General features: G+C 40.1%; 1 protein-coding gene across 1 annotated transcript; it reads left to right on the top strand.

The window, feature by feature from the left end:
* The first annotated feature begins 7,076 nt into the window (after positions 1–7,076).
* Positions 7,077–11,745, top strand: LOC125080798 (serine protease 1). Its single transcript, XM_047694903.1, has 5 exons — positions 7,077–7,226; positions 9,161–9,320; positions 10,080–10,333; positions 10,847–10,983; positions 11,505–11,745. The coding sequence occupies exons 1-5, from the start codon at positions 7,187–7,189 to the stop codon at positions 11,652–11,654; spliced, it is 741 nt and encodes a 246-aa protein (XP_047550859.1). The 5' UTR covers positions 7,077–7,186; the 3' UTR covers positions 11,655–11,745.
* Positions 11,746–14,215: the final 2,470 nt, after the last annotated feature.

Raw genomic sequence — 14,215 nt, 5'->3', positions numbered from 1 at the left:
CCCGGGGCGCCTGGGTGGCTCAGTGGGTTAAGCCTCTGCCTTCGGCTCGGGTTGTGGTCTCAGGGTCCTGGGATCAAGCCCCACATCGGGCTCTCTGCTCAGCGGGGAGCCTGCTTCCCTTCCTCTCTCTCTCTGCTTGCCTCTCTGCCTGCTTGTGATCTCTGTTTGTCAAATAACTAAATAAAATCTTTAAAAAAAAAAAAATTCCCTTCCCCTTGGAATGGTAAAGAGCCAGTAATGGCCTCAGGCACTCACATTGTATTAGCCAGGAAAGTGGCTGGAAGAAGTAAGGAAAAAGAAAAACAGACTCCATTAAAGAAAAGATCCATTATTTCTTCTTCAATTTCTTTCATGAGTGTTCTGTGGTTCCTTGAGTACAGATCCTTTACCTCTTTGGTTAGGTTTATTCGCAGGTATCTTATGGTTCTTGGTGCTATAGTAAATGGAATGGATTCTCTAATTTCCCTTTCTGTATTTTCAGTGTTAGTGTATAAGAAAGCCACTGATTTCTGTAGATTGACTTTGTATCCTGCCATGTTACTGAATTGCTGCCTGAGTTCTAGTAGTTTGGGGGTGGAGTATTTTGGGTTTTCTATATAAAGAATCATGTCATCTGCAAAGAGAGAGACTTTGACTTCTTCATTGCCAATTTGGATACCTTTTATTTCTCTTTGTTGTCTGATTGCTGTTGCTAGGACTTCTAATACTATGTTGAACAAGAGTGGTAAGAGTGGGCATCCTTGTCATGTTCCTGATCTCAGCGGGAAGGCTGCAAGCTTTTTCCCATTGAGGATGATATTTGCTGTGGGTCTTTCATAGATATATTTTATGAAGTTCAGGAATGTTCCCTCTATCCCTATACTTTGAAGCGTTTTAATCAGGAATGGATGCTGGATTTTGTCAAATGCTTTTTCTGCATCAATTGAGAGGACCATGTGGTTCTTCTCTCTTCTCTTATTGATTTGTTCTATCACATTGATTGATTTGCGAATGTTGAACCATCCTTGTAACCCAGGGATGAATCCTACCTGGTCATGGTGGATAATCTTTTTAATGTGCTGTTGGATCCTGTTTGCTAGGATCTTGTTGAAAATCTTAGCATCCATATTCATCAGGGATATTGGTCTGAATTTCTCCTTTTTGGTGGGGTCTTTGCCTGGTTTGGGGATCAGGGTAATGCTGGCTTCATAGGAAGAGTCTGGAAGTTTTTCTTCTGCTTCAATTTTTGGAAACAGCTTCAGGAGAATAGGTATTATTTCTTCTTTGAAAGTTTGGTAGAATTTCCCAGGGAATCCGTCAGGTCCTGGGCTCTTGTTTTTTGGGAGGTTTTTGATCACTGCTTCAATCTTGTTACTAGATATCGGTATATTCAGGTTGTCAATTTCTTCCTGGTTCAATTTTGGGAGTTTATAGTTTTCCAGGAATGCATCCATTTCATCTAGGTTGCTTAGCTTATTGGCATATAACTGTTGATAACTTCTGATGATTGTTTCTACTTCCTTGGTTTTAGTTGTGATCTCTCCCTTTTCATTCATAATTTTATTAATTTGAGCTTTCTCTCTTTTCTTTTGGATTAGTGTGGCCAATGGTTTATCGATCTTATTGATTCTTTTTAAAAAACCAGCTTCTAGTTTCATTGATAAGTTCTACTGTATCTCTAGTTTCTACCTCATTGATCTCTGCTCTAATCTTGATTATTTCCCTTCTTATGTGTGGAGTTGGTTTGATTTGTTGTTGATTCTCCAGTTCTTTAAGGTGTAGAGACAGCTGGTGTATTCTGGATTTTTCATTTTTTTTGAGGGAGGCTTGGATGGCTATGTATTTCCCCCTTAGGACCACCTTTGCTGTATCCCATAGGTTTTGGACTGAAGTGTCTTCATTCTCATTGGTTTCCATTAATTGTTTAAGTTCTTCTTTGATGTCCTGGTTGATCCAAGCATTCTTAAGCAAGGCGGTCTTTAGCTTCAGGTGTTTGAGTTCCTTCCAAACTTTTCCTTGTGATTGAGCTCCAGTTTCAAAGCATTGTGATCTGAGAATATGCACGGAATAATCTCGCTCTTTTGGTATCGGTTGAGTCCTGATTTGTGACCCAGTATGTGGTCTATTCTGGAGAAGGTTCCATGTGTACTTGAGAAGAATGAGTATTCTGTTGTTTTAGGGTGGAATGTTCTGTATATATCTATGAGGTCTATTCCATGCTCTTGGATAGGAAGAATAAACATTGTTAAAATGTCTATACTGCCTAGAGCAATCTGTACTTTTGATGCCATTCCGATCAAAATTCCACCAGTATTTTTCAAAGAGCTGGAGCAAATAATCCTAAAATTTGTATGGAATCAGAAGGGACCCCAAATCGCTAAGGAAATGTTGAAAAACAAAAATAAAACTGGCGGCATCACGTTACCTGATTTCAAGCTTTACTACAAAGCTGTGATCACCAAGACAGCATGGTACTGGCATAAAAACAGAAACATTGACCAGTGGAACAGATTAGAGAGTCCAGATATGGACCCTCAACTCTATGGTCAAATATTCTTCAACAAAGCAGGAAAAAATATACAGTGGAAAAAAGTCTCTTCAATAAATGGTGCTGGGAAAATTGGACAGCTATATGTAGAAGAATGAAACTTGACCATTCTCTTACACTGTACACAAAGATAAACTCGAAATGGATAAAAGACCTCAACGTGAGACAGGAATCCATCGGAATCCTAGAGGACAACGTAGGCAGTAACCTCTTTGATATCAGCCACAACAACTTCTTTCAAGATATGTCTCCAAAGGCAAAGGAAACAAAAGCGAAAATGAACTTTTGGGACTTCATCAAGATCAAAAGCTTCTGCACAGCAAAGGAAACAGTCAACAAAACAAAGAGGCAACCCACGGAATGGGAGAAGATATTTGCAAATGACAGTACAGACAAAAGGTTGATATCCAGGATCTATAAAGAACTCCTCAAACTCAACACACACAAAACTGATAATCATATCAACAAATGGGCAGAAGATATGAACAGACACTTCTCCAATGAAGACATACAAATGGCTATCAGACACATGAAAAAATGTTCATCATCACTAGCCATCAGGGAGATTCAAATTAACACCACATTGAGATATCACCTTACACCAGTTAGAATGGCCAACATTAGCAAGACAGGAAACAACATGTGTTGGAGGGGATGTGGAGAAAGGGGAACCCTCTTACATTGTTGGTGGGAATGCAAGTTGGTGCAGCCACTTTGGAGAACAGTGTGGAGATTCCTCAAGAAATTAAAAATAGAGCTTCTCTATGACCCTGCAATTGCATTACTGGGTATTTACCCCAAAGATGCAGATGTAGTGAAAGAAGGGCCATCTGTACCCCAATGCTTATAGCACCAATAGCCACGGTCACCAAACTGTGGAAAGAACCAAGATGCCCTTCAACGGATGAATGGATAAGGAAGATGTGGTCCATATACACTATGGAGTATTATGCCTCCATCAGAAAGGATGAATACCCAACTTTTGTAGCAACATGGATGGGACTGGAAGAGATTATGCTGAGTGAAATAAGTCAAGCAGAGAGAGTCAATTATCATATGGTTTCACTTATTTGTGGAGCATGACAAATAACATGGAGGACATTGGGAGATGGAGAGGAGAAGGGAGTTGAGGGAAATTGGAAAGGGAGATGAACCATGAGAGACTATGGACTCTGAAAAACAACCTGAGGGTTTTGAAGGGGCGGGGGGTAGGAGGTTGGGGGAACCAGGTGGTGGGTATTGGAGAGGGCACGGATTGCATGGAGCACTGGGTGTGGTATAAAAACAATGAATACTGTTACACTGAAAAGAAATTTAAAAATCAATGAAAAAAATTAAAGAAAATAAAATGTATTACTATGTTAAAAAAAAAAAAGAAAAGAAAAGATCCATTAAGGAAAAGATCATAAAATTGCTTTCAGAGGCCAGACACCCTTGCTTTTGCCAATATAAATGTCAATATATTTGCTGGAGTGCAGCCATCCCCCCATTCAGGCACAAGTTTAAATAGTCCTTCAAGGCCACTAAGCTATGTCCATGGGAAAAAGAGGTGACAAATACAGATTCATTAAATACAAACACATGCCTCTGGGACACCATGTGTTTGAAGTTAGGAAAAAAAGTATAGGTACCAACACGTCCTGCAGGGCCAAAGGAATGTGGGCATTCCCACACATAGCATGTGGCTCTTTTCATGAATGTGACTGAGGAAGGAGATCTCCCCACACACACACTGTGGCATATCTATTGTTGACTGTAAATAAGAATTCATCGATGTTATTGAAGATAGAAGTTTTGCACACATAAAGTGCATGTATGTCTCTTGAATCTGGGAAATTTCAACCCAATTCTCCAGGCCCCAACTTCACAGAATGACTCACAGTATCTCAGAAGCAAAATATATCTTGTAGGTCTGAGCTCACACACAATGGTGCAAGGGTTATCTTCAGGCTTGTTCACCCATGTAAATGACGACATGATGCTTATGTACAGAGATACCTCATGCAGACCCGTATTCTCCTGGCCTCCAGCACTGAGCATTCTCCTAGTCTTTTCCACTTGCTGTGCTTTTCTTTTTTCTTTAATCTCCAGATCTGCTCAGCTCCAAAATCCTTCTATCCCCAGCAGCCGGCACAGCCACCACCATCAGTGATCCTTGAGGTTTTCCATTCTCATTTTGTCCAGCCAGCCCTCTGCCTAATATGTACTAATCATGCATTAGGCAATGTGCATCTGCAACCATCTTCATCATATGTTTTCTTTGGAAACATATACTAAAATGACCAATCTTCAACCTGGTATCAGGCAGCACACAAACAACCATTATTATTTAAAGAGCTGTATTATCAAATAGCATAGGTTCCTTTTAACATACATTAGACAAAAATTCACCAACCCATGACATATCAACATCTTTTCTTGAGAAGAGGTTCAGGAAAAAAGTTCATTTAAAACTCAAAACGTCATTTACATTACAGGGATTGTGTTCAGTGGTTTCCATACAACATGTGGGAGTTATTTGGGAATAACTGAAGCCCAGAAACGATCACATGCTGTTTTCCCTCACATCCCTGCTCTTGCTTTGGGTGACTGAAGAATTTTCCTTCCAGGAAGAAGGGTCCAAGTGATAAAGCCCAATGCACCAGAGAGAACTCCCTGAAACGTAGCAACACACGAGCCAATTATTGTGGAAACTGCTCTAAGACATTGTGTTTTCCATATGGGCTAAGGTCTCTGATGAGGTTCAGTGGAAGTTCCAGGGTTGATACAGGATTATACATCTTCTAACACTTCATCATGGAGGTGTCAAAATGGAAGATAATTGGACAAGATGAGAAGGCTCTCCCTTCTTCATTGTGAGCCTGGCCCTTTCCATAGTTTCCCTGGTATTTAGGGATCAGTGGCAACACCCTGCCTTATGTGCCGTTCATGCAGTAGTTAATGAGTGCCTACTTTGTCCTAATGTTCAAGGCACTTTCTAATGGCTATGGTCTTAGAAGCTACTTTGCCCATCTATTTTCCTTAAATTAGTTGTTCCCAGCTGGGGATGATTTTGACCCTGAGGGAACATTTAGCAATGTCTGGAGACATTTTGGTTATCACAACTGGAAGGAGGGGCTAGTGGTACTTGTAACTAAGGCAAGAGATGCTGATAAATATCCTATAGAGTGCAGGGCAGTTCCCCACAACATAGACTTACCTGGTCCCAAATGGCAATCCTGTTTTCTAGTTAGTCATCTTTTTACCAGCAACATTTCAAATGTAAAGGAAACAAACTACTCAGGAGGGAGGATTTGCTAAAACAGATGTAACATCCTGGTAGGTCATTATGATGTGTAGGAGGAGAATCTGGTTATATGTAGCTAGAGGTTAGTTCTTCCTGAGATTCACTTATTCTGGAAGTTTCTGCCATGCCTCATTAATTATGACAACTCCTGCTCCAGGAACACATTTCTTAGATTTTTCCAAGAATTTTATTTGGTCCCTAGAGTCATTTTAATTTGGTAGAGTTAGATTGTTTATTATGTTTATTATGTTTATGGCATTACAGTGGAGGCCACGGCCTCACAAATGAAGCTGCTTGACTTTGAACCCTGTGTTAATCACTAAAGTGTATAAAACTTTGAGCAAAACATGTAATTTCTCTAAGCTTCATCCTCCCCATCTATAAAATGGTAAAAATTAGAACACTTATAAAGCAGTTGGTAAGGATTGAATGAATTGATGTATATAAATCCCATTCACAATGCCTGACACATAAGAAGCACTCCATAAATATGAATTCTCTTATCATTGGCCAAAATTTCTGCATTATCATGCTGTCCCGAATGTGGCAAACTTAATGAAGTGCTGTACAGCAGTTAAGCACAGAGACTCCAAAGCCAGATTTCCTGGGTTGGAATCCTGACCCCACTGTATACTTGCTATGTGGTTTTGGTCAAGTTCCTGCAATTTTTGTGCCTCAGTTTTCCATATGTAAAGTGGGGATAGTAATAGGTATCTTCTAGGGTTGTAATGAGAATTACTAAATTAATATATGCAACGTTTTTATATATGTAAAATATATAGTAAGTTCCAGTAAATGTGATTCTTTTACTCGTCCATCTGGACCAATCATAGCTTCAATTCAGAACAATTTTTCTTTTCTCAAGGAAACGAGGTGTCCCTATTAATAATGAAAAGTTAACATGGATATCCAAGACCAGAGATACCACAGAAAAATTATATAATTGTGAAAGAGCTAATGTTAATTAAACATCAAGGGAGTAGTGTTCAAGATGGTCCTCAAGATAAAAGTTCACAGTTGAGACAACCAAATACCTAAGACCTTTGCCTGGGATCAAGGACACCCATAGCCTCATTCCATGACCTTGCTCCAACTTACTTCTCTATTATGGGGAGCACAACATACCAGATGGGTTTGTTACTTCCATTCCCATAACCTTCTGGAAAAGTAGACAAGAGATAATGTTTAAATATGATACTGAATTATCTTTAATTTGGCACAAAATTGAATTATAAATTCGGATTAATGAATTTCCAATAAAATCAGTTTTCTGGCACCCATGGCCATGGGTGTCGATGTCAGACCTGGAGGTATAAATAGCTGTGGATGAGAGACGTTCATCCCACTCCTCAATCAAATTCCAGGGAGCAACCATGAAGACCTTCATCTTCCTTGCCCTGCTGGGAGCTGCTAGTGAGTCTATAATAATAAATGATTCTGTGTATGTCCTTGATGTATTTGCTTGCAGTTTGTACTCTGGAAGACAACAATGAATGTGGAATAGAGTCTCTGTACTTAGGAAGCTTAAAATATTGAAATGACAGTGTATATAGTAGTCCCCTTTTTTCTGTGGCAGCTATATCCACCCCCACTAGATGCCTGAAGCCACAGATTATACTGAACCCTATTATACTATGTTTTCTCTCCCCACATATACATACCCATGATAAAGTTTAATTTACAAATTGGGAACAGTAAGGGATTAACAACAAATTTAATATATCATAGAAAATTATAACAATATGGTATAATAAAAGTTATGTGATTATGCTCTTCTGTCTCTCTCTCTCTCAAAATATCTTAATGTACTGTACTCAATTTTCTTCTGATGATGTGAGATGATAAAATGCCTACATGATAAGGAGAGGTGGGGTAAATGACATAGGCATTGTGACCTAGTGTTAGGTTACTAATGACCTTCAGAGGATACATCAGAAAATGGATCATCTGCTTCCTGACTCTGGTTAACCAAGGGTAACCAAAACCACCATAAAGGGAGGGACTAGAGTTCTATAATGTCTATACATAATTTAATCTCCCTAGTAGGGGAAAGATGATATTGAGCAAGAGTACTTAGCACAGAAAGTATAAAGAGACAGAAATTGCCCTGAACTTCAAGGTAAAATCTATGGAGAAAGAGAGAAATGGAAAAGATATTTCCACATTAAGGAAATGTTGTTTTGACCTTTCTGAGCATTTGAAGTTAATCATTGGGAGATAAAATTGGGACTAGTGACTAGTCTTGGGCTCATTGAAGAGGCTATGAAGGTCAAAGCCAGAGTCTCCTCTACACCAATAGACATCTTCACAGGGATCTTGACAAGTGAAGGTACTTCATTTCTTATGAATAAAAACTAGGGGCTGGGTTTTACAACATCCTCGCTAATGAAATCTCTCTGGTGAAAAATAACATATCATTTAATCATCAGAAGAAAGAAAAATGTCTATTTCTGGCTTTTCAATACTACCAAATTTTATACAAATCTTACAATAAAACTTTCCTGAATTGGATGAGTATAAATTCAACACATTAGTCTATACATGTGGAAATATCTTTCCCAAAATTACTTTAAAATACTTGAACAATAGGGTATGTATAATACAATCATTGACTTTGGGAGCCACAGAAATCTTAATAAAGTGGTGGGCAGATTTTAGAATGTGAATAGATTTTAAAATGTTAGAAAGGTAATTGACATAAGGGGAAAGGCTGGAAAGGTAAACCATAAAATGTTCCATGAAATTATGTCATGAAAATTTTAGACAAGAACCCAAATAGAAACTGGGGGAACAAGAGTACAAAACTCCCAATTCCTTCCAGGCTGAAACATTCTTAGGAGTCTTCTAAAACCTTCCTTTCTGTTACTTCATGGGAATATCTACCCTATACCAACTATTATAAATAAACTTAAGTATGGTTACTGCAAAACATTATTGAACACCTATTTGCATTTCTGCTGAGGAAAGTTTTGTACAAAAAGTATTCTTCACTTAGATAGTAATGTTCAGGGCATTTTTTACATAAAGAGTCTCTGAGGAAGGTGTGTGTGTGTGTGTGTGTGTGTGTGTGCGTGTTGCATATGTAAAAACAGTATATTTATCAAATTTAAAACATAAATTAAAAAAATTAGATAGTTATAATAGTATAAGTAGGGTATGTGTTAAGGGTATTGCATAATAAGATTTTGGAAAATATCATATAGTATTTATGTTATCACCATTTCCTGACTATGTGTGACAGGAAAACATTATCTTCTCTTTTATAGCTAATCTCCAAAAACTTAGCGGTAAGTAGAAATTCCAAGATGGATCTGTTTAACAGATTGTTTCCAACTTTTCCTTGTCAGTTGCTTTCCCCATTGATGATGATGACAAGATCGTTGGGGGCTACACCTGTCAGAAGAATTCTGTTCCCTACCAGGTGTTCCTGAACTTGGGCTATCACTTCTGTGGCGGCTCCCTCATCAATTCCCAGTGGGTGGTGTCCGCAGCTCACTGCTACAAGTCGTAAGTAACCAATCCTCACCTCCCTGTTCTCTCAGAACAACTCATGCCCCAGCAAAGCCAAAGAACATCAGGGCAAACTACACAGTTATGCTTGAGGGGGAGCGTTCAGTTCTAGGAGGCTAATCATTCCCCCCAGGCACTGAATGATGCATGGAGGGAATTTTACATGGAAAGGTAAACTTAGAGTTCCCTGATGTCCTTCCAAATGATGGTACTGAAGACATGGGGAAGGGGGAACTAGTGAGCGATGAAGAATACTAAGAACTAGCTCAAGAGCATGAATCAATAAATACTCTTAATCATTATAGCTCAATATGGAGGAAATAATCCACATGAAGCCTCCAGTACAATATTGAAAATAAACATAGTTCATTCTGCCCCCTTAAATTTCTGTCATGTTTCTGATTCCTGCCACATCTCCCATGAATAATACATAATCTGAACCAGAGGAGAAGTGGCAGGTGCTGAGCAGTTGTCACCAATTCCTGCTTCACCTAACATCGTTTTATTGGCATCACTAGTCATGGGAACTAACCTTCTAACAAGACGGTGGGCTGTGAGTCTATACAGGTAGGAACACCCACCTAAAAGTTACTGTCACCTGTACCACGTCTGATAGGGCATTCTTAAGTGCACAATTTTCTATGTGTGGAAATGCTTGCGGGGGATGGTGTTCATGCTGATGCTCATGACTGGGGTGAACTGGGAAAAAGGAAAAGCTCAACTTGGTCCTTAAAGGCTTTGCATCCTTTGATCCAGTCGAATCCAGGTGCGTCTGGGAGAACACAACATCGCAGTCTCTGAGGGTGGTGAGCAATTCATCAATTCAGCCAAGGTCATCCGCCACCCCAGATACAACCAAAACACTGTCGATAATGACATCATGCTAATTAAACTGAGCTCTCCCGCCACCCTCAATTCTCGAGTGTCTTCTATCTCTCTGCCAAAATCCTGTGCAGCTGCTGGTACCCAGTGCCTCATCTCTGGCTGGGGGAACACCCTGAGTACTGGGCGTAAGTGTCACCTGGAACAAAAGCACCAAGTCTGGAAATCCTAGAAGTGAAGGACATGTAGAGGTTCAGTTAGTCGAAATTGTCACTCAAGACAAGTTTTCCAGAGGATAGTTTGTAGATATATGGAATCTTAGGAAGATGCCTTTGCTGGAAAACACAACAAAAATGAGCCATGATAAAGACGGCAGATATTCAATTGAAGTGTGATTAGTGATTTGCAAAGAAGTAGAAACTGAGGAGGTAAGCAGAAGAGAGGGATTTGGTACAGCCTAAAGTAGAGACCTGCTTGAGAAAGAGTCTCTAGATTTGAGATCTGTAGTCACTGATGCTAACGTCAGAGAGAACAACTTGTTGATTAGAACTGTTTGGAAGTCATTCCAGATAACAGCTGTTCTTCTAAAATAGAAGATACTGGCAATCTGAGAGAGTAGGGAAGGTAAAGGGAGATAGGGAAAGAAATCTCCAGGAATCCTATAGGTGATATTCTTCCATTTTTACTCTCCTGCCCCACAGAAAAGTATCCTGATGTCCTGCAGTGTCTTCAAGCTCCCATCCTCTCTGACAGCACTTGCCGCAATGCCTACCCTGGCAAAATCACCAGCAATATGATCTGTTTGGGTTACCTGCAGGGCGGAAAGGATTCTTGTCAGGTTAGTTTCTTTTTCTACATGCACTTCCACAATAATTCCCTTTCCCAAAACACAGGCTGAAAAGCTATCTCTGTGATGGATTATAAGGGACTATGGATAGATTTGTGATCAGTAATAAATTTTCTTTTTGATATATTAAGAGCTAGGGATAAGGGTAAAAAGATACACAGAAGATGGTGTGGAAACAGGACATCCAGGTGCCCTATTCAGGAGTGATATTGTAGAAGAAAGCTTTCTGAAAAAAAAAAATAGGGTTACTTGAGTAGCATTGCACTCATAAATCTTTCCTCTTTTGGCCCTGTGTGCCTGAGACTAAGTAAAGAGCAGGAGCTAGAAGGAGGGAGGAGATAGGAGAAGTATACCATCAGAGATTAAGAATTGGATTTCCAGGGGAAGGGAAGGTGCTTCCTAGAGATCAGCAACCTGGGAAAACAGACCCAGGGTAATGGAGAAACAATGCTGAGTCTTGCTCCCATCTTGGCATAGTTGGGAGTTCTTACTGTCTCTTCCTTCTTGGACAGGGTGACTCTGGTGGCCCTGTGGTCTGCAACAGAGAGCTCCAGGGCATTGTCTCCTGGGGTATTGGCTGCGCTCAGAAAGGCAAACCTGGTGTCTACACCAAGGTCTGTAACTACGTACGCTGGATTCAGCAAACCATTTCTGCCAACTAAGCATGTAAGCATGTGTATTACTCTACGTACTATCCTCTTGGTCAATTTCAACTTCCAACCGTGCCTGAAAACAGTATCTAAATAAAAACATTTTGCTCAACATCCTGTGTCCATGAACTGTCCTTACTTTGTATTTATGAACTTTCTCTTCAAAGTGGCTGCTGTGTAAGTAGGCGGGCATAGAATTGAACAATTATAGGAGGAATGAATTGGAAGGGATACATTGTGGTTCATTCTGCCTGCTCAAAATGAATTTATTAATCACCTACTATCTGCTAGGCTTTGTGTGGTCCCCTAAGCCTAGAGGTCATTGTTACTGTCACATTTTGAACAGAGAATGACACCAAGGTGCAGAAAGTGAAATTCAACTGCCCAAAGTCCTTTGGCAAGCTCATAGTCAGGCAGAGACCAAGCTCCAGCTATCCTGATTGCCGATGCATTGCCACTACTGTGATACCACGGTCTCCTTCTGTGCTCTAATCTATCTGAAACTCTGTGAGACTAGATGAGGGAAACCACCAGGTGGAGAAATTTTTACAAATCACCAATTTCCTGAATTCTTCAAGGTTTTACTGACCTATGTGTTCCAGTTCTCTAAGATCTTTCTTTTTTCCTAATGGGGTTTTATTGCTATAGCAGCCATGACGTCAGCAAGCAATCTGCTCCCCTCCTCCACCACCAGTCCCCTAAATCTCAGGCCAAATAATGTAGTGTTTTGAACTCTAAGAAAAAGGAAGTGCAAATGCATGTATGTTTGCAGGAAATAGATCTATTACGCCAAGTTCATAGAAGATTTGGCTACAGAGTTGGCTAGGAGTACAAGTCCTAGCACAGGATTCCTGTGCATATGCGGTATGGATCCAGGAAAAAGATATCATGGGATCTGAGCATGGAAACACTGGAGCAGGTGGAGGAGGTTTGAAAGGGAGAAATGTTCCCAACCTCCTTAATAAGGTGAAGGAGGGATATTATCTTAGTCAGTTTAGACAGTTACAACAAAAATGCCATAGACTAGGTGGCTTAAACCACAAACTAATTTCTCATGGTTCTGGAGGCTGGGAAGTCCAAGATCAAGGTGCCATTGAAATAGTGGGGGCCCACTTCTGGCATATAGATGGTGGCTTTCTCACTGGGGTCCTCACAGGGCAGAAAGAGGGCTCTAGTCTCTCCTTAGAAGGACACTAATCCCATCACAGGGGCTCCACCTTTATGACCTCATCTAAAGCTTGCAAAGGCCCTGCCCCATAATACCATCCCACTGTGGATTAGGGTTTGAGCACATGCATTTGGTGGGGGGACACAGTCATGCAGTCCATACTGGGTATCTTGGAAGAGGAAAGTACGGGAAGGTACACACCTCACTACCAAATTTCTATTCCTCTGTACCTCTGGATGGCACGTTCATAGGGAGCAGTCCTGAGCCCTTAATATTGCCTTGTCAGTGGCACCAGGATGGAGCCCAAATTCCTTTTCCTTGCATTTGAGGCTCTTAACTATTTGATCATAACTAAGCTGTCCTGTCTTATTTCCATTTCAATGCTTTCTATAAGTCCACTCCATCCCCACCATCGATATACACCTACCAACCTCAGCCCAAGTAGAGGGCAGATTCAGAGACCCTGGCAGGCTAAGTGAGATAGATAAAAGGTGAGAGATCAGGGCCGGCCCAAATAAACAAATCCTATTTCTTGATACCATTCTATTGTCCCTTTTCAGCCTCTCTTGTCACTTTCTGTCTCTTGTCTTTTTAAAATCTAACCCTTTGTAATTTGTAAATGTATATTAAAATGTAAAACCTGTACACTCTTTGACCCAGCAAATTCAATTCTCAAACTCTATCCTATTAAAACATGCATATAAAAACAAAACAAAGTATACATGGTAGTGTAGCATTTAGAAGTCATTTGTTTGCAAGGAATAGAATATCCAGCTCATTAGGTCTTGCATTTATGGAAGCTTAGAAATGGGGTAGGCTTCAGGAATGTTGTGATTCAGCAATGCAAAAATGTCAAGGACCCAATTTACTCCTGGCTCTGCCCTGTGCATTACTGTCATTTCTGTCACTTTATCTTAGGGATGAAGCCTTATGATCAAAAAGCCCTCAGGGCCCTACTCTCCCTTGTCTGTATCCAGGGAAAGAGATAAACAAAGTTGCTCCCAACATTTTTGGAAAGCTTTTTTTCCCAGATGCCTCTGGCAGTCATCATATTGTGTGTCTTTAACTAAATTTAGTCATTTGTACAACGCTGAGCCAATAGTCAAATGGGATTATGCTGATTAATTTACAATGAAGTGATATGGCATGGCATCAGAGCAAAAGGTGGACTTTACATTCTGTAAGAAATTTGGCTTACATGGTATATGCTTGGTTAACTGAGTAGTCATAAGGCTAGTCACCAAGAGAAGGAGGAGTGGATGTAAAGGAAGAGAACACTGTCTCCACTAGAGTAATCTAGGGTGCTTATCAATATATTGTCTATGAAATACTGAAAACCCAGGAACATCTCAAATATTCATTTAGTAGAATATTGATTAAATAAACCTGACATGTCCCTCAGTGG

Source organism: Lutra lutra, chromosome 11, assembly GCF_902655055.1.
Source record: "Lutra lutra chromosome 11, mLutLut1.2, whole genome shotgun sequence".
In the NCBI taxonomy this organism is placed as follows: domain Eukaryota; kingdom Metazoa; phylum Chordata; class Mammalia; order Carnivora; family Mustelidae; genus Lutra; species Lutra lutra.
Note: the sequence above shows the minus strand (reverse complement) of the source record. Positions and strands in the feature narration are given on the sequence as shown.

Bases quoted from the DNA above. Each gene is read 5' to 3' on its own strand.
- LOC125080798 (XM_047694903.1), top strand. From the start codon at position 7,187: ATGAAGACCTTCATCTTCCTTGCCCTGCTGGGAGCTGCTA. The intron at 10,334-10,846 runs GTAAGTGTCACC...CCTGCCCCACAG, and splicing joins GAACACCCTGAGTACTGGGC to AAAAGTATCCTGATGTCCTG. The intron at 10,984-11,504 runs GTTAGTTTCTTT...CTTCTTGGACAG, and splicing joins GCGGAAAGGATTCTTGTCAG to GGTGACTCTGGTGGCCCTGT.